Source organism: Heterodontus francisci, chromosome 2 (genome assembly GCF_036365525.1).
Source record: "Heterodontus francisci isolate sHetFra1 chromosome 2, sHetFra1.hap1, whole genome shotgun sequence".
In the NCBI taxonomy this organism is placed as follows: Eukaryota; Metazoa; Chordata; class Chondrichthyes; order Heterodontiformes; family Heterodontidae; genus Heterodontus; species Heterodontus francisci.
Window position 1 is genome coordinate 14,092,853 of NC_090372.1, and position 18,485 is coordinate 14,111,337.

At 40.0% G+C, this 18,485-nt stretch overlaps 1 protein-coding gene across 2 annotated transcripts in view; it reads left to right on the plus strand.

Moving 5' to 3' along the window:
- The window catches only part of lyrm4 (LYR motif containing 4), a 218,872-nt gene that overhangs the window by 45,772 nt on the left and 154,615 nt on the right, over positions 1-18,485 (plus strand). For both annotated transcript variants that reach the window (XM_068054483.1, XM_068054482.1), the window contains exon 2: positions 6,958-7,078. In XM_068054483.1, coding sequence (XP_067910584.1) covers positions 6,958-7,078 — 121 coding nt within the window. The remainder of the gene's footprint in view (positions 1-6,957; positions 7,079-18,485) is intronic.

Here is an 18,485-nt window from a genome sequence, read left to right on the forward strand (position 1 = left end):
TAAGGTAATAGATTGTTTCCACTGGTCAGCAAAACTAATCAGAGTAGAAATTTAAGATCCTCACAAAGAATTAACGGGGATGTTAGAAATGCATCTAACATGAAATTCTCCATAAACAAATTGTTGAAAGAGCATCGATAAATTCTTAGAAACCCAAAATATAGAAAGCTATTTACTACCCTTTTCAGATGTTGAATGACTTGTGTTGTGTTTCCAGAATTTTTTTTCATTTGTATTTTTTTTTAAGTGTCAAGTTTTTTTATATAGCAGCTCAGAAATAATGAGTTAAAATTTTACTTAACCTAAATTAACCTAATTAACCTATTTTGATGACTTTAGCCAATAATTTGTGATGTGGGAACTTGTTGCTGAAATGGACAGGCTGTGTATTTACGCTGAGAAACTGACTGCATCTGAACTCTATTCGACTCTGTACTACCTCACTTATCTAGTAGTTACAAATTCAGTTTGTACCAGAGGCAGTATTGGAGTTTCAAGCTATTAAAATTTAAAAGGGATACATTTAGTTTAATCTAAATGTCAATAACAGACATCACGGTCAGCGTCAAAGCGACGGTGCTCCCCGTTGACCAAAAGAAAATCGCCCACAAAGGTCGAGTGACCTCTGTGGCATGGATTTCCCCTTTCCTGATAGTTTCAATCTGGCGCTGAGTCAAGGGGATATCTGGCTGTCCAACAACAGTGATGCCATCAAGCAGGCTAAGCAGGCAATCACAGACAGCAAACCAGGAAGTAAAATGGACTGATTATCCTTCAGTTTTAATTAAATTTTACAGAGTGAAATAAATGATTAGGACTAACACATGGGATTAGGGTAGAAACTGAAATATATCATAAACTTTTAAAAAATTTTGTTAAAAATTGTGAATTCTTTTATAATGGAGAAATTTGACATTCCACAAACATAAAATTAGTTCTTCAGGGCCAATGAGGCTCTTAAGCAGTAATGATGAACTTAATATGGCATTTAAAAACCCATTTAGCCTCTTTCAAGCATGTGTAACATGTTCAGGGGTATTTACTGCAAGGCTAACAGTGTAAAAGAGCAAGTTCTCATCAGTTTAATTTATTTTATTCATTCATGGGATGTGGGCGTTGCTGGCTAGGACAGCATTTATTGCCCATTCCTAATTACCCTTGAGAAAGTAGTGGTAAGCCCTCACTTTGAACCTCTGCAGTCCCTGTGGGGTAGGTACAACCACAGTGCTGTTAGGAAGGGAGTTCCAGGATTTTGATCCAGCAACAGTGAAGGAATGGCAATATAGTTCCAAGTCAGGATGGTTTGTGGCTTGGAGGGGAACTTGCAGGTGTCCGTGCTCCCATGCAACTGCTGCGTTTGTCCTTCTCGGTGGTGGAGGTCGTGGGTTTGGAAGGTGCTGTCTAAGGAGCTTTGGTACAATGCTGCATTGCATCTTGTAGACCATACACACTGCTGCCACTGTGCGTCGCTGGTGGAGGGAGTGAATGTTTGTGGATGGGATGCCAATCAAGCGGGCTTGCTTTGTCCTGGATGGTATTGAGCTTCTTGAGTGTTGTTGGAGCTGACCCCATCCAGGCAAGTGGAGAGTATTCCATCACACTCCTGACTTTGCTTTGTAGATGGTGGACAGGCTTTGGTGAGTCAGGAGGTGAGTTACTCGCCACAGTATTCCTAACCTCTGACCTGCTCTTATAGCCATGGTAGTTATATGGCTACTCCAGTTCAATTTGTGATCAATGGTAACCCCCAGGATATTGATAGTGGGGGATTCAGCGATCGTAATGCCATTGAATGTCAAGGAGAGATGGTTAGATTCTCTCTTGTTGGAGATGGTCATTGCCTGACACTTGTATGGCGTGAATGTTACTTGCTACTCATCAGCCCAAGCCTGGATGTTGTCTGGACTGCATGGACTGTTACAGTATCTGAGGAGCCACGAATGGTGCTGAACATTGTGCAATCATCAGCTACCATCCCCACTTTTGACCTTATGATTGAAGGAAGTTCATTGATGAAGCAGCTGAAGATGTTGGGCCTAGGACACTACCCTGAGGAACTTCTGCAGTGATGTCCTGGAGCTGAGATGATGGAGCTGAGATGATTGACCTCCAACAACCACAACTATCTTCCTTCGCGCTAGGTATGACTCCAACCAGCAGAGAGCATTCCCTGATTCCCATTGACTCCAGTTTTGCTAGGGCTCCTTGTTGCCATATTCGGTCAAATGCTGCCATGATGTCAAGGGCAGTCACTTCTAATCGATTGCAGAATGGGGGGACTTCAGCAGCGCACCCTATGAAGAAGCTTAGAATCACTGACAGCAACTTATGGATTTCTGTGTTTAACTGCACATGTTCGGGCTCAGAAGTTGCTGTCAGTTTCAGAGGAGTAATGATGTTGAACACCAACAGTTTTGCCGTCATTACAAATGCAAAATTTGGGCCATGTGTCACTTTTTTTTATAAACTATCACAGCTCCATTATGTATTTTGTTTGCACTTTTTAAAAATGTGGATGTAAAAGTTTTTTTATTACTTTGCCTCACCTTATTAACCCAATTGAGTTTTATGCTAATGATAATTAACAGCATTAACTGTGATTTATATAGTACCTCTAACATAAAAGGATGTAAATCCAAAGTGCACCACAGATCAGCATAACAAAAATGAATGCAGAGCCATTAATTAAGAGGTTGGGTTGACAAAGGGGTGGGTTTTGACAAAAGATTTTTGAAGTGGAGAAGTAGAGGGTTTATGGAGGGAATTCTAGAAATGAGAATCAAAGGGGATGAAGAATCTGTTATCAATGTTGGAGCAAAGGGCATGTATCAAAGGAACAGAGAGTTTAGGAGGAGTTGTATGATGAAAGGAGGATGCATAGATAGGTAGGGTACAGCCATAGATGAATTTAAAGACACGGATTTTTATTTGACTGGGTGTCAGGATTGTGGGCGTGGCAATATCGATCAATGAGAACAAGTTGATAGGTAAGCAGACTTCATACGTGACAGGACACGTACAGCAGAAGTTTGAACAAATTACAGTTTCTGGAGGATGTGAGGCCAGCAAGGAGAGTGTTAGAGTAGTGGAATCTGGAAATGACAAAGGCACATAATAGGTTCAGTGGTGGAAGGGCAGTGATGGGCATTGTTGCAAAGGTGAAAGTAAGTGGTCTTCGTGATAGAGCGATTATAAGGTCTGAGAGCACAGAGGCCATTGACAGTCAAGCAGTGGAGGAAGCTGGTGAAAGGTAAGAGGTGGGTGTCATTGGTCTACATGTGGAAGCTAACCCCTTTCCTGTGGTTTCATCACTGAGGTGCAGCACGTACATGCGGAGGAGAAGGGGCCATGGAGAGATTCTTAGTGGACTCTAGAGGTGATGATACTGTGGTGAAAAAAGAAGCCATTGCTGAATATGTTTTGGCAACCCTTGGATAGGTTGGAGTAGAACAATACAGTAGCAGTCCCACAGAGCTAGACAATGAAGAAGCATTAGAATAATATGGCAGGGTCAGGCATTTTACAGAGCGGTTGAAGACTACAAAAAAGGTATAATGCACACTGGTCACAGATACAGAGGATCAATTGAGCCATGTAAATAATGCAGCAAAGTCACAGTTCCTTGTCATACCTAAGCCTCAGTCATGCACCTCTTAATGGGGCAACACTGATGGATCCCTGGGAGGTCGTTACTGGTCAGCCATAGATGTTTTGTGTTCCAGAGATGCAGAAAGAAAAGCAACAAAACTTTCATACGTTTACAAATTATATAAAAAGAAAATAAGCAGGGTATTAAAAGGTCATAAAATTGCAGTGTAGGTGCCTTGTATGGTAGTAGGAAGGTGAGGAATAGGAAAGATGAGATGGGAGTGGAAGGGCATTGAAATCTTAACAAATCACTGAGTTGGTTGGTTATCACTTTCCACACCAGTGGGTTGAATGTGGTTTGCAATCTGGACAACAAATGTTGTGTTTGTTTATATGTATGGGAGGTTAAGAGGGCAAATGTTAGAAGTTCTGATGAAGGGTCACTTACCTAAAACGTTAACTCTGCTTCTCTCTCCACAGAGGCTGCCAGACCTGCTGAGTATTTCCAGCATTTCTTGTTTTTATTTCAGGAAAGTCCAAGCTTTGCTCTATGGTAGTAATAGAGTTGAAAGCTGTACAAGTGATATAAGTAACCTGGGTTAGGGAGGACATAATCGGATATGTTCCCACTCTTGATTGCTGTCAGTGACTGTTGCAGGAAATGTGCTTGTGAGAATGTTAGGTCAGTACAGTTTTCTGCGATCATATAGCCATCAGCAGGCTTGTCAACGCTCAAGCATGAATAATGGCCATTTGGGTGGAGAAATCAGACTTGATGAGGAAAAAAGGAAGTAGCAGTGTTTTTTTAATGTAGCGTTTGGTAGCAGTAACATTTATTTATTTAGATTTATTTACAGCACTGAAACAGGCCCTTCAGCCCACCGAGTCTCTGCCGACCATCAAAAGCACATTTATTCTAATCCTACATTAATCCCATATTCCTACCACATCCCCTCAATTCCCCTACCACTTACCTACACTAGGGGCAATTTACAATGGCCAAATTACCTATCAACCTGCAAGTCTTTGGCTGTGGGAGGAAACCGGAGCACCCAGCAGAAACCCAGAACTTGCAAACTCTACACAGGCAGTACCCAGAATCAAACCTGGGTCGCTGGAGCTGTGAGGCTGTGGTGCTAACCACAGTGCCGCTGTGCTGCCCTAACTTGTGGGGGGAGAAGTCTGTTTTTTTTTAGATTAGAGATACAGCACTGAAACAGGCCCTTCGGCCCACCGAGTCTGTGCCGACCATCAACCACCCATTTATACTAATCCTACACTAATCCCATATTCCCAACAAACATCCCCACCTGTCCCTATATTTCCCTACCACCTACCTATACTGGTGACAATTTATAATGGCCAATTTACCTATCAACCTGCAAGTCTTTTGGCTTGTGGGAGGAAACCGGAGCACCCGGAGAAAACCCACGCAGACACAGGGAGAACTTGCAAACTGCACACAGGCAGTACCCGGAATCGAACCCGGGTCCCTGGAGCTGTGAGGCTGCGGTGCTAACCGAGTCAATAATGCTGAGATTAAGGCTAAGATCTGTAAACAAAAGGGTAAAACATCACCAACACCACCCCCCCCCCCCTGAAGAAAGTTACTTGTTACTGTGTTTGAGAAATTATTATGCTGCATCCTGAGCACCATTTGAGAGATTGAATGAATGGCTATAGAGACCTTTACATTCACTGGTATTGGGGCACTCTGACCAGCTGGTTAAGGCATAAGGATTTGCAAGCTGAGGTGGAAGGCCTCCTCCAGCCCCATTATCAGGGCAATTTCTCTCATTGTCAGGTATTCGGGGTACAATGCTTGAAGGTCCAGCCAAGGGCAACAGCACTCCCAACAGAAAATTGAGCATTATTATTAGCAGAATCTAAGACTTGCAGTACCATGGTAAATTGTTCAAATGTACAAACATATGAACATACAAATTTGGAGCAGGAGCAGGCCATTCAGCCCCTTGAGCCTGCTCCGCCATTCAATAAGACCATGGCTGATCTGTTTGCGTCTCGAATTCCACCCTCCCATCTACCCCCGATAACCTTAGATTCTTTTTAGGCAAGGGAATTAATCTACCTCCGCTTTAAAAATACTCAATGACCTCGCCTCCACCACCCTCTGAGGCAGAGAGTTCCAAAGTCGCACAACCCTCTGAGAGAAAAATTTCTCCTCATCTCTGTCTTAAAAGGGCAACCTCTAATTTTAAAACAGTGCCCCCTAGTTCTGGACTCACCCACAAGAGGCAACATCCTTTCTACATCCACCTTGTCATGACTGTCAGGATCTTATATACTTCAATCAGGTCTCCCCTCACTCTTCTAAACTCCAGTGAAAACAAGTCCAGTCTGTCCAACCTTTCCTCAAAAGACAATCCGCTCATTCCAGGTATCAATCTAGTAAACCTCCTCTGAACTGCCTCCAGTGCATTTACATCCACCCTTAAATAAGGAGACCAACATAGGAATATAATTTATTTGAAACACTGAATATGTTTAAAACAGCCTGATAAAAAGATTCCATGTTTTGAAATTATGAAGGGGTTCAATAAAATCAAATTATTTCATTTTTGACTATTTTAAAGCCATGAATGTGGATCCAGCAAAAGTAGATACTTATTTTTTAATATTGCTGTAGTCCCTCCAATTTTCTTACTGATGGTAAGTGGCCACCGTTGGAATAATGATCCATGGGTTTCAGCTGCCTTGTATTTGAATAGTGGGTCTTTATTGTGTGTGCTTAGACATCGAGTGTTAACAGGCTACTCAATTGTCCTGCTCAGCTTGCACATGTATGCATGCACATCCAAGAATCACTGGATGGCAGTCATGTTCAGGAACTCTGGCTGGCTAATTTTCCCAGAATTGACCTGGTCATGCCTGTTCTTTGGAGGTTAGGAAGTAATGGGTGATCAGATTGTGATGTTTAAAATAATGAAGGGAACTGATGGCATAGCTAGTGTAATGTCGTTGAGACTTGAGTGAGGTTTAGCCGAGTTTGGTATAAGGTATGAAGCAAAGACAAAGACTGCAGCAGCTGAACAGAAAGGCTTCTTTATTCTTTTCCCTTCACTTTGCTAGCATGTGTGTTCTACAGCAGCCTCTAGAGTACACAATGAACAATGCAATTTCAAGATACTACAACACTGCAGATAGCAAATGGTTCTTCTATACAGTAAGGAAATCCAGAACAAGGGGACACAATCTTAAAATTTGAATTGGGTCAGTTAAAAATAAATTCCAAAAGATATTTTTACGCTAAGGGCTGTGAGAATGTGGAATGTACTGCCCTAAAAGCCATAAATGCAACATCAGTGGAAGTGTTAAAAATTACTATTAATTCTGTTTTTTCTCTTAAAGGACCTTTGCACTCCGGAGAATTAAGGATGCTTTTCGAGAAAACAAAAATGTGACAAATCCTGAAGTTATCCAAGAGCTAATAGAAAAGGCTAAAGCCAACATAGAAATTATTCAGCGACAGGTAAGGCACCCGTGGAAATAAATTCTGTTTTCAGACAACAGTTGAGTTATATTATTTCTGCAAAACTGTCCAATTTCTATTTGAATATAAACCAAAAATTTCACTATATTGGCTTCAGAATTATTAAATTAAATGGTAAACAGTTGAAGGATTTGACGAAAGAAATTGTTTTTCTTAATATTTGCAACCAACATTGTGATTTTATTTTTGTTTTCTCAGAGGTCTAAATTGTAGAATCATTTAAGTGTATTGTCCTATCATAATTTTGCATTTACAAGTCTATATTGGTGTTCTGAGGAGATGGGAAAATGTTTGACCAATGATTTTGAGCTGCCAAAATGTATTTTCCTATAAAAACTTTTATCTCTCATGGAGATTAAACTAATCAGTGCAGTTGTAGTATTGTAATGCAGCACTACAACCTGAGCAAGCAAAAAAGCAAATTATTGCAGATGCTGGTGTTACGATCAGGTGAGAAAGGGGTCTAGGGGTTCCCTCTCAGCCTTTTCCTGGTTTGGCCTTAACAGGGTTTAATTTTTAAAACACTGTGTTTTTAGCTTCCCCTCAGTGAATCCTTGTTCACTGCTCTCCAATTGTAATGGCAAAGCAATCAACCAGACAAGTTTTTTAGGATTTACATAAGAAAGGTTTGGGTTTATTAACCTTAAAACTCTAATTCGGTTAAAACTACTAAAAATATGTGACATGACCATGCTAGCATGCATATGCGATAAACATGCACGCAGATAGAGACTGAAAAGGGGAAAAAAATCAAGGTTTGAAGCAATAGCTGGAGTTCATTTACTGTCGTTTGAGTTTGATGTAAAGTCTTTGATTGCCGTTCGATCTTGCCGTCTCGTTGGGGCCCAGTACACTGTTTCACACTTGTTTCGATGGTTTTCAGTCTTCTTGAAATCCAGTTGCAGTCTCTTCTTTTCGTGAGAGAGAGAAAAGGAGGGAGACGGGAGATGCTGTTGTCCTTCAAGTTCAGTTGCAGTCTGACTTCAAACTGCTCTGTGAACACAATTCAAACCAAACCCGGGCTAGCAGGCCAGTCACGTGAATAGCTTTTTTTTCCTGAAACAACCTGCCCAGCGAGTTTTGTGGATTCTTTCGATCTTAGTAGGCATCTCAGTAGGGGGCTGGAATGCTGGCTTTCATGCAGTCAATGTCTTGTGATCAAAATCCATTTGGTTCATTGAATTAGTGAGCAGTTCCATTGTCTTCTCCAGGCAACTGTCTCTTAGAATGCAAATGTTTCCAGCCAGTAAGAGTTTAAAATTAATATTCCAGATGACGAAATCATTATGCCTCATTCTTGGCAGGTGGGGTTTTCGTCACACTGGAAATCTGAAATAAAAACAGAAGTGCTGGAAATACTTAGATCACGCAGCTGTTGTGAAGAGAGAAGCAGAGTTAATGTTTCAGGTCAGCGACCTTTCATCAGAACCTGAACAAGCACTTCAGTTTACTTGGTAAACTGTGAGAGAAAACACAAGTGATTCATGTGCATCTTGGCCATTGGATGTGTTTTCATCTTGAACCACACTCGGAGCAACCTTAATATTCACAAGTGGAATTTGGATGATTTTATTTTTGTTTTGTTGCTGATGGTGTCATCACGTACAAGTTTATGGGGTCAATTATGTGATTTGAATTACAGTGATAAGTTTTGACGTACTGCATATTGTGGATAAAGGCAAACTTATAGCAGCATATTGTCAGTAAATGGTAGAGCAAAGATAGAAGTAATTTGACAGTTGGGCAAGGACTTACAAGTTTAAGTTAGTAAAAGACAAATTTGGGGATAATGTCAGGAAGTCCATCATGCAAGGAATGGTTAGCTAAGAAATAGACATCAAGGTAGAATAGTGGAGTTAAATGATTGGAGTAACCACTTAAGAAACCATTAGAAGTTATGACTGGGGCTATAAAGTCTTTGTGCACATGAGCCAAAATGGGCCAAATGGCCTTTTTTATATCTATCTTGAATTTTTCTGCTTTTAAGAGCTTTGTAACTGCTTTCTTCTAATCAATTCATTCGTAGCTAGCATTCGTTGAAATCTTAAGTGTTATATGTAGTTAAATGGCTGATATCAAGCTGGCATGAGTATTTTTTATTATGATTTTTAAATGACCTACAATCCTTTTATACTGCAGGGCATGTCAAGCAAAAACTGGTTAACTGAACATTTGCAAGAAAAACTGCATCTAAATTATGAAAACCTGCTTTAAAACAACAATGCCTATGCAAATGTGTGCACACAGTTAATGTAAAGATATACTTGTGACTGCCAGGCTGACCAGGATTCACCCTGATGTTGGGGGAGGTTCAACAGAATTTGCACACTGACAATAATGATAATAGTGCTACGGGCAGGCTGAGACGCCATCCCCATATGGCCAGATGCAATCTGGTAAGACTTGCATGCCACTTGTAAGAGCTGTCTAACTTTGTCACTAAAAGCACGTTCTGTCAACGACATCCAGCAAAACACTCACTGGGAATGGCTTTTCAGTTCCTTTGCATTGCAAGGTTGCTTCTGTAATATTAAGGTGGAGGTCTATATCTTTGTGATAAGAAGACAAAGCACACCAAAAAATAATTGACAGAACTGTGGATGCCAAAATAAGAGCTGGCCATACATGGGATTAGGTGGAGTGGTTGACTAAAACTGAGTTCAATAACAAAAAACAACAGGAGATCTATATTCCACAAGGAGTAGTAAGGGTAAGTGATGACATATCTTTGAGCTATGTGCACTTTTTTTCTATTAAAAAAGTGATTCAGCCCTCCCAATAGCTGTTTATAAAACTGATACCAGAGCAATTGAACAAATCCAGGATCTAACATAATGGGGTAGATCACATTGCCAAAAGATTCTGAAATGGCGAATTGATGTCAAATTGCAGGATTTAGTTAATACTTCAGAAGACCAGGATAAAATACAAGATGATGTTTAGGAACTTGCAAAATGGATGTGTAAGTAGAAAATTAATTTCAATATAGCTAAGTGTGAGATGGTATATTTTCATTGGAGGAATAAGGAGGCCACCCATTCCTGGAAAATAAGAGTCTAAATGGTGTAAAGGCACAAAGAACTCCAGGGGTACAGATTCAGAAATCGTTAAAGATAGTTAATAAGGCTATAAAAATGCAAACAAAGCATTGGGGTTCTTTATAGAGGAATATAATTCAAGAACAGCGAAGTTGAATTTATCTTGTATAGAACCTTCGTTGGACCACATTTAAAAATACTGTGTATTAATTGTATATCAATTGTGTTTAATTATATGTAGGGGGAGAGCATTAATTGGGGTCTGGCTTGAGCACATTTAAAGAGACACTTACTGAAACAGTGTGGGGGTTGAGTTAGGAGGTATATGCTTGTAATGTTTCACTCTAAATAAATATAAGACTGAGTAAAGATTGGCTCCACTATCATCCTTCACCGACTGGTTTTCTGGAATATAATACGGTAGCAGAGGATGGTTGCCTAAAGTTCAAGGTTGGAAACTAAAAAAAAATTCAGTCAGAAGACTACAATCCTACTAGCTATTATGAGAAATGCTTGAAAGCTAGTGTAAATCGCTGGCCTGTGATTACCCTCTGTTAGAGTTCTTAAATGAAATTTGCAAGAATGATGATCTATTAAATGCCGATGAGGTAAAGGCCGGCTCAGGTCTGCGAATGAAACCCGACCCGAGTCCTTTCATTTTCTCCCGCGCTTGACACGACCATCAGTTAACCTAGCTTCAGTTTTTCACTTTGTTACTTATCTGCACAAGCTTAAAAAAACTGTCACTAAATAACCTTTCTTGTCCAAAAAGTACAATAACATTGTTGCCACTTACTGGAGGTGGTGATAGAGTGTGTCTGACCCGGCCCAACCTGACCCAAACCGAATGCTGGACCCGGAAGTGCGACCTGACCCCGACACATGTCGTTGGGTCCCTTCGGGTCGGGTAGTCATGCTCTACTATGAGGCATAGCCAGATTTTGATAGATTTCAGAAAACAGATGGTTATTCAATGGAGAAATATATCACGGGCTTTAACATGCTGTATAAAAGATTGAGGAAATTCAACTTAGAGATCCGTGGTTCAGTGCCAGCGTTTAGGTTGCTGGATTGTCCTAAGGTGTGGACACGCTCCTGGTTCTAACTGGGGTTCATTTCTCAGCGAGAGACTCCCTGTTGGATCAGATGTCTGCTGCCTTGAAAAAATTCTGGGGAAACAGTCATTTCCTGCAGCCTTGGTGGAACAAATGGGACATTCTGTGGTGACACAAGAATAGAGGACTCAATGATTGCTGGATTTTGAAATGGTCCAGATACTGGAAGCAGGTGTCAGTACAATGGAGGAGTTGCAGACAGGCAGAATGAGGATGAAAGCACCTTTAGCAGATCTGGCTATTACAGTAGAAGACAGAAATGGAACAGCAATAATAGGTGAATGAATCCCAGGAATGCCCAAGGAACAATTAATAGGTGCTTCAGGTGTGACTGTAAGTGTCCTTATGCAATGAACTGCCCAAATTGTAGAGGCAGGGTCCTCTAAGTGACACATGACACAGAGAACTCAGGCAAAAGATGAAGGTAATCATGAATCTGAACGAATTGTACTAGTCACAAGGAGTTTTAGTCCTGGGATGAATATGTTAGTCATGGACTCTTTCAACTTTGCTGTGCTAGATAGTGCTTGCACTTTGACAATATATGGAAGAGATTGGTTAAAATATTATCTAGATTCACTCAGTCGTGAGGATCGATGCAAGGTTAAGCAGTATAAAAGTACCACTTGCTTTAGGTTTGCTGTTGACAACACATTGAGGTCACTAAAGAGAGTTGCAATTCCATGTAGAATAGCTGGAGTAAACCACTTTATCAGTACTAGTGTAATCTCTAGTGAGATGCCTTTGCTGTTGAGTAAACCTTCTATGAAAAAGGCTCAAATGAAACTTGATATTGAGCATGATAATGCAATTGTTTTTGGCAAGTCACTGGATCTGCAGTTTACCCAATCAGGGCATTATTGTATCCCCTTAAAACCTGATGTTTCTTGGCAGAGTGTTGGAGAAGTATTAATGGCATCAGGTACAAATCAGAGAAAGAAAGCAAATTGTCTTAAAAGTTGCGCAAACAATTTTCTCACCCTTCTTGTCAAAGATTAAAATCCTTGCTGGAGGATGCAGGCGTAGAAGAGTACATAAGGCTAATAGAAGAGATCAGCGAGAAGTGTGAAATCTGTAAAGCAGTATTGGAGCACACCACCATGTCCTGTTGTTAGCCTTCCGTTGGCACGTGACTTTAACAAAGTAGTTGCCATGGATCTAAAGGTATGGGACAAATACAGAAATATTTTCCTTCTACATTTGATAGACCTGGCAACCAGATATAGTCTTTCTGCATTAATACATAGCAAGGACAAAAGACTGATTATAGACAGTCATGGAGAAATGGATAGGGACCGGACTTGGGGCACCAGCTAAGTTTCTGACTGATAATGGAGGGGAATTTGCCAGTGATGAATTTAGAAATGTGTGAAAACCTGAACATTATGGTCGTGAATACTGCAGCTGAAAGTCCTTCCAGCAATGGACTCTGTGAAAGGATTCACGCGGTGATTGTTGGAATGCAGCTGAAAATCTTAGCTGATCACGCAAACTGCAAGTTGATATATTCATGCAAAGAATTCGCTTCAGATGGTTGAGGGTTTAGTCCCTATCAATTGGTTTCTGTGCTGTGCGATAGTCCTCCTGCTCTAGAAAGTGCTACAATTAATTCATTTTTTTCTGCACCTTTGAATGCTCTACGTGCAGGGAGATGGGCTTTCATCAAGGCTGAGGTCTTGGAGAAAATTCAGAGAACTCTGTGGCATCGTATAAGACCATCTGAGACAGAATTTAATTCAGGAGATTTGGTGTATTGTAAAAGAGCGGGTCACAGGGAATGGAAAGGCCCTGGTAAGGCCGTGATGGTTAGACAGTAGTTATCAAACATGGCAATCAAACTGTTTAGGTTCATTCCTCATGATTGGTCAGCATTAATTACAAAATCTCAGAATCTGAACAGCTGATAGAAAACAAGGTTTGTGACGAAGGTCCCGAGGAAGAGAATATGGTAGATCAAGGATTGAATAGTGGTAATGTAAGTAATCATGATGCACAGAACAGAGCTATCGCCTCCAAAGGCCAGTTGCCCAGAATGGGAACTTGGGATGACATATATTCCAGAGGGAGCTAATGAGACAATTGTGGGGAGTGCAAGAAAATCTACTGGCAAGGATGATAGCCATAGACTGGCAGAATAAGGTGAAAGAGTGGAGAATAAGAAAGTGCAGTGCAAGTTTTCATAGTGGGTGTGGAAGTGACATTTGTACTGGAGAAAGAGCTTCCAATTGTGAGAGGGAGATCTTACACTTTGATGTCTTTCAGGCCTACTACTGTATGTAGAGGCCGTAGCTTGAATAGATTACACAATGAAATGAGGGAGAAAGAACAGAGCCACAATAGAATTGGAGGCAGAATTCTTCCTGACCATGAAGTTTTGGTGGCTGCCAATAAACTTGAGAATAAACTAATAAGAGAAGCAAAACAAAAAGGAATTAGATAATTGGAGAGAATTTGGTGTTTGTTCTGAGGTACCAGGTAAGGGGCAGCTAACCTTGTCACATAGATGGATTTATACTGAAAATGTCCTTGCAGATATTACTTATAAGGCTAAAGTGAGGCTACTTGCTAGGGGTTTTGAAGATAGATGTTAGAGTGGACTCTCCAGCTGGAAAAGTAATCTTGAAAATCGTTTTAGCTGTTTAGGCCACATATTCATGGAAGTGTAGATCAATTGGCATAAAAGCCGAATTTCTCCAGGGCGATACTTTTCAGAGATATGTGTTTCTGACACCACCAAAGATGCATCAGGTGCAGAATGGAAACTATGGAAACTAAACAAGTGTGTCTGTGACTTGAATAGTTTCCAGGATGTAGTATTTTTCAGTGATATTTATTTTGCTGAAAATAGGTTGTGTGCAACTAAAGGAAGATCCCACAATGTTTTATTGGTATCATAAAGGAAACCTTTCAGGTACCTTCATGATGCACATTGATGATTTCTTATGGGGTGATACTGTGGAATTTGAGAAATATGTTATTAATAAGATTAGAATTTTAAATTGGGAGTCAGGCTCTGGGTCTTTTAAATATATTGGTTTATGTTAAGATGATTTTACAGTTTTACACCATGACAATTTGCCCTGAAAAGAAGTTATTCCTTAGAAGACCTCCTTGTTCAAGGAAACAACTGCTCTTTTCAGAGCAAATTCACATAGTGTGAAATCGTAAAATCGTCTCATTCAATGTTACCGCGCTCACCATCAAAATCTTCAAACAACTTTTATATTAGTTTAGATATTAAGCAGGTTAGTTCTGGAATACCTTTAAATTTACAATCCTATTTTGAGAGTGTTACCCCCATTCCGCTTAATTGTGCTCGGTCATTACAGAAAGATGATATATCTAAAGAAGAGCCAGAGAAATTGCGAAGCTTGATTGGTCAGTTTAACTGGTTGTGCATTCAGACTAAACCAGATACTAGTTTTGATGTGTTGGAGTTAAGTACTACAATGAAACACCCTAAAATTGAGAATGTTTAAAGGACAAATAAAACTTTGGAAAACTTAAATCTGGAGAAATGCATACTTAAGTTTCCATCCTTAGGTTTCCCAAAAAACATGAAACTAGTAATTTTTAGTGATACTTCCCATGCTAATCTTCCTGATGAGTATTCAAGTGCCGCTGGTTTCATAATATTTCTGATGGGTGAAAATGGGAAATGTTGTCCTTTAGCTTGGGAAGCTAAGAAAATGTTTTAAAAAGAGTTATGTGAAACACTGGCTTTTGTGGAGGCAGTGGATATGGGGTTCTATTTGTGAAATATTTTAAGTGAGATTTTATACAAGGGGTCGACTGAAGATAGTATACCCATTGACACTTATGGAGGTAATTGTTCCTTGTGGGATAATGTATACTGTACAAAAAGTGGGAGTGACAAAAGGTTACAGATTGACGATGCTGGCTTGAAACAAATGCTGGAAAGAAAGGAAATCTCTAAAATTAAATGGATAGATGCAAGTCATCCACTGTCTGGTGGTTTTACAAAAAGAAATGCTTGTAGAAAGAAATTGTTGAGGGTTTCTCACAATGTAACGCTTTGTAGACAATATGGATTTTTTAAATTTGTTTTAAAGTGTTTGCGTGTGTTAACTGTTAAGTATTTTGTAAAGAGAAAGAAGGGAATCTGTTAATGGTATATCAATTGTATTTAATTATGTGCAGGTGGCGGGCATTAATTGGGGTCTGTCTTGAGCTTAATGAAACAGTGTGGGGGTTGAGTTAGGAGGTATATGCTTTTAATGTTTCACTCTGTAAATAATTATAAGACTGAATGAAGATTGGCTCCAGTATCATCCTTCGCCAACTGGCTTTCTAGAAGATAACACTGTGCGCTGCTCTAGTCTCCATATTACGGAAAAGACTTACTAGAGAAAATACAAAAGAGATTTTCAAGGATGATAAAGAATCAACAACTATCTAGAAAGATTGAACAGTCGTGACCTGATGAAGGTCTTTAAAATTATACAGGGGTCCATTAGGGTAGAAGATGTGTCCACTCTGTGGGATGTTCAAAAATAGAGACCGTAAAATATAAGATAGTCACTAATAAATCCAAAAGGAATTCAGGAGAAATTTCTTTGTCCACAGAGTGATTAGAATGCTGAAGCTGCTACCATAGTTGAGGTGACTAGCATAGATGCATTTAAGGGGAAGCTAGATAAGTACAAGGGAGAAAGGAATAGAAGGATATTTTGATAGGGTGCGACGAATTATGGTGGGTGGAGGCTCGTGTGAAGCATAAACAAATTTGGCTGAATGACCTGTTCTGTGCTGTAAATTGTATGTGGTTCTATGTCTTGTAATTCTCTTGTAATCATGTATTATGTTGATTACACTCTGCATTCCAACTCACTGTTTCTGCTCTGTGTAAGAGAATGTTACTACTAGATGTAGGAAATGTTGTTGTCTAGAATGTTTGTTGAATTTTGTTCTTCAATTTATAATCATAATAACTCCCTTTACGTAGTAGTCTATATCTATTTATATGTTGATCAAAACTGAATGTTTCAGATTATTAGCAGTACCTATCCTTAATGAAATACGAATTGTATTATGTGCCGATGCATGGTTTAGTCATCAGGATGACTTGCCAATATAAAGGCTTCTGAAATATTTGTAATATCGTATTGCAAATTAAGCACAAACATGCATTTCAGTATTGTAAACTTGTCCTTGTATTCAACCCATAATGAATAATCCAGTAGAATTTCACCCCTCTCCCCAGCGAGTTGATACAGGTGGTGAAAACCCAAGTACATTAATTAGCAGAAGAATTCACAGCCAGCTAAGTCACAGAATCACAAAATTGTTACAGCACAGAAGGGGACCATTTAGTCCATCGTGTCTGTGCTGGCTCTCTGAAGGGGCAATTTACCTTGTGCCACTTCCTCACTTTTGCCCCATAGTCTTGGATGATCTTTTTCAGATAACAATCCATTTCCCTCATGAATGCATTGATTGAACCTTCCTCCATCACATTCTCAGGCAGTGCATTCCAGGTCCTAACTACTTGCTGTGTGAAAAAGTTTTTCCTCATGTCATCGTTGCTTCATTTGCCAATTACCTTAAATCTCTGCCTTCTTGTTCTCGATCCTTCCACCAATGGGAACAGTTTTTCCCTATTGACTCTGTCCAGACCCCTCATGATTTTGAATACCTCTGTCAAATTTCCTCTCAACCTTCCCTTCTCCAAGGAAAACAGTCCCAACTTCTACAGTAAAATAAAAGCAAAATACTGCGGATGCTGGAAATCTGAAATAAAAACAGGAAATGCTGGAAATACTCAGCAGGTCTGGCAGCATCAGTGGAGAGAGAAGCAGAGTTAACGTTTCAGGTCAGTGACCCTTCATCAGAATCTTATGAATCCTTTCTGCGCTCTCTCCAATGCCTTCACGTCTTTCCTAAAGTGTGGCATCCAGAACTGGACATAATACTCCAGTTGAGGCCGAACCAGTGTTCTATACGAGTTTCACATAACTTCCTTGCTTTTGTACTCTATGTCCCTATTAATGAAGCCTCGGATACTGTATGCTTTATTAATCATGCTCTCAACCTGTCCTGCCACCTTCAATGATTTATGCACACATACACCCAAGTCCCTCTGGTCCTGCACCCACTTTAGAATTGCAACCTTTCGTTTATATAGTCTATCTGCATTCTTCCTACCAAAATGAATCACTTCACACACTTGTCCACCAATTCCACCAACCTGTCTATGTCCTTTTGAAGTTCTACACTATCCTCCTCACAGTTCACAGTGTTTACAAGTTTTGCATCATCTGCAAATTTTGAAATTGTGCCCTGTACATCAAGGTCTGAGTCATTAATATATATCAGGAACAGCAAGAGTCCTAATACCAGCCCCTGGGGAGCTTCGCTACAAAGCTTCCTCCAGTCCGAAAAACATCCAGTAACCACTACTCTTTGTTTCCTGTCACTTAGCCAATTGAGTATCCATGTTGCTGCGGTCCCTTTTATTCCACAACTCTGTTGTACTGCACTTTATGAAATGCCTTTTGGAAGTCCATGTGGAGACTATATTGTTTGATTTATTTTGCTAGGTATTTTTGCCTTTACAACATAAAACCACTGTGTTTGAGAAAAGGTTCTGATTTCAACCGTGCAGTTGAGAAATAGTGAACAAATAGCCATGCATTTCAGCACAAGAGGAAAATGAGTCACCCTGTTCTCCTGTACATTCAACAATCAGTTACAGAGTAGCACTGACAGAGGTCCACATGGCCTCAATCAGAATATAGTGAAGAGGATAAAGTGAATTAGTATTTTTGGCATCTTGTATTTCAAGTATTGGGGGGAAATTGTCCTTACTTCAGTAACACTGGTACCTGGCAGGCCATTGGAGTAATCAAGTCTGGAGGTGGCAAAGGCATGAATGAGGGTGGTTATTGGCAGTACTCACTTGAATTTCTATCTGTTCTCATTTTAAACTGATCTAGAACTCACTGAATTAATTAGATAAAGCTCCTTATTAGCTTTCGCAAAAAATGTTTAAAATCAGTCTGCTACAAATCGGGTTTGTCAGCAGATTCATTATTCAATAAGACAGTTTTGATTTTGTAGACCTGTGCCTCCTATCATCTTAAATGTGTACACCTCGTGGAGTGAATAGGTTAACATCCCACAGAATTGCCAATAATCTTTTTCTTGAATTGCAAAATACAGGATGGAGTCCATGTCTGTCAAAAGGCAATAAATGGAACGTGTAGAAATAGG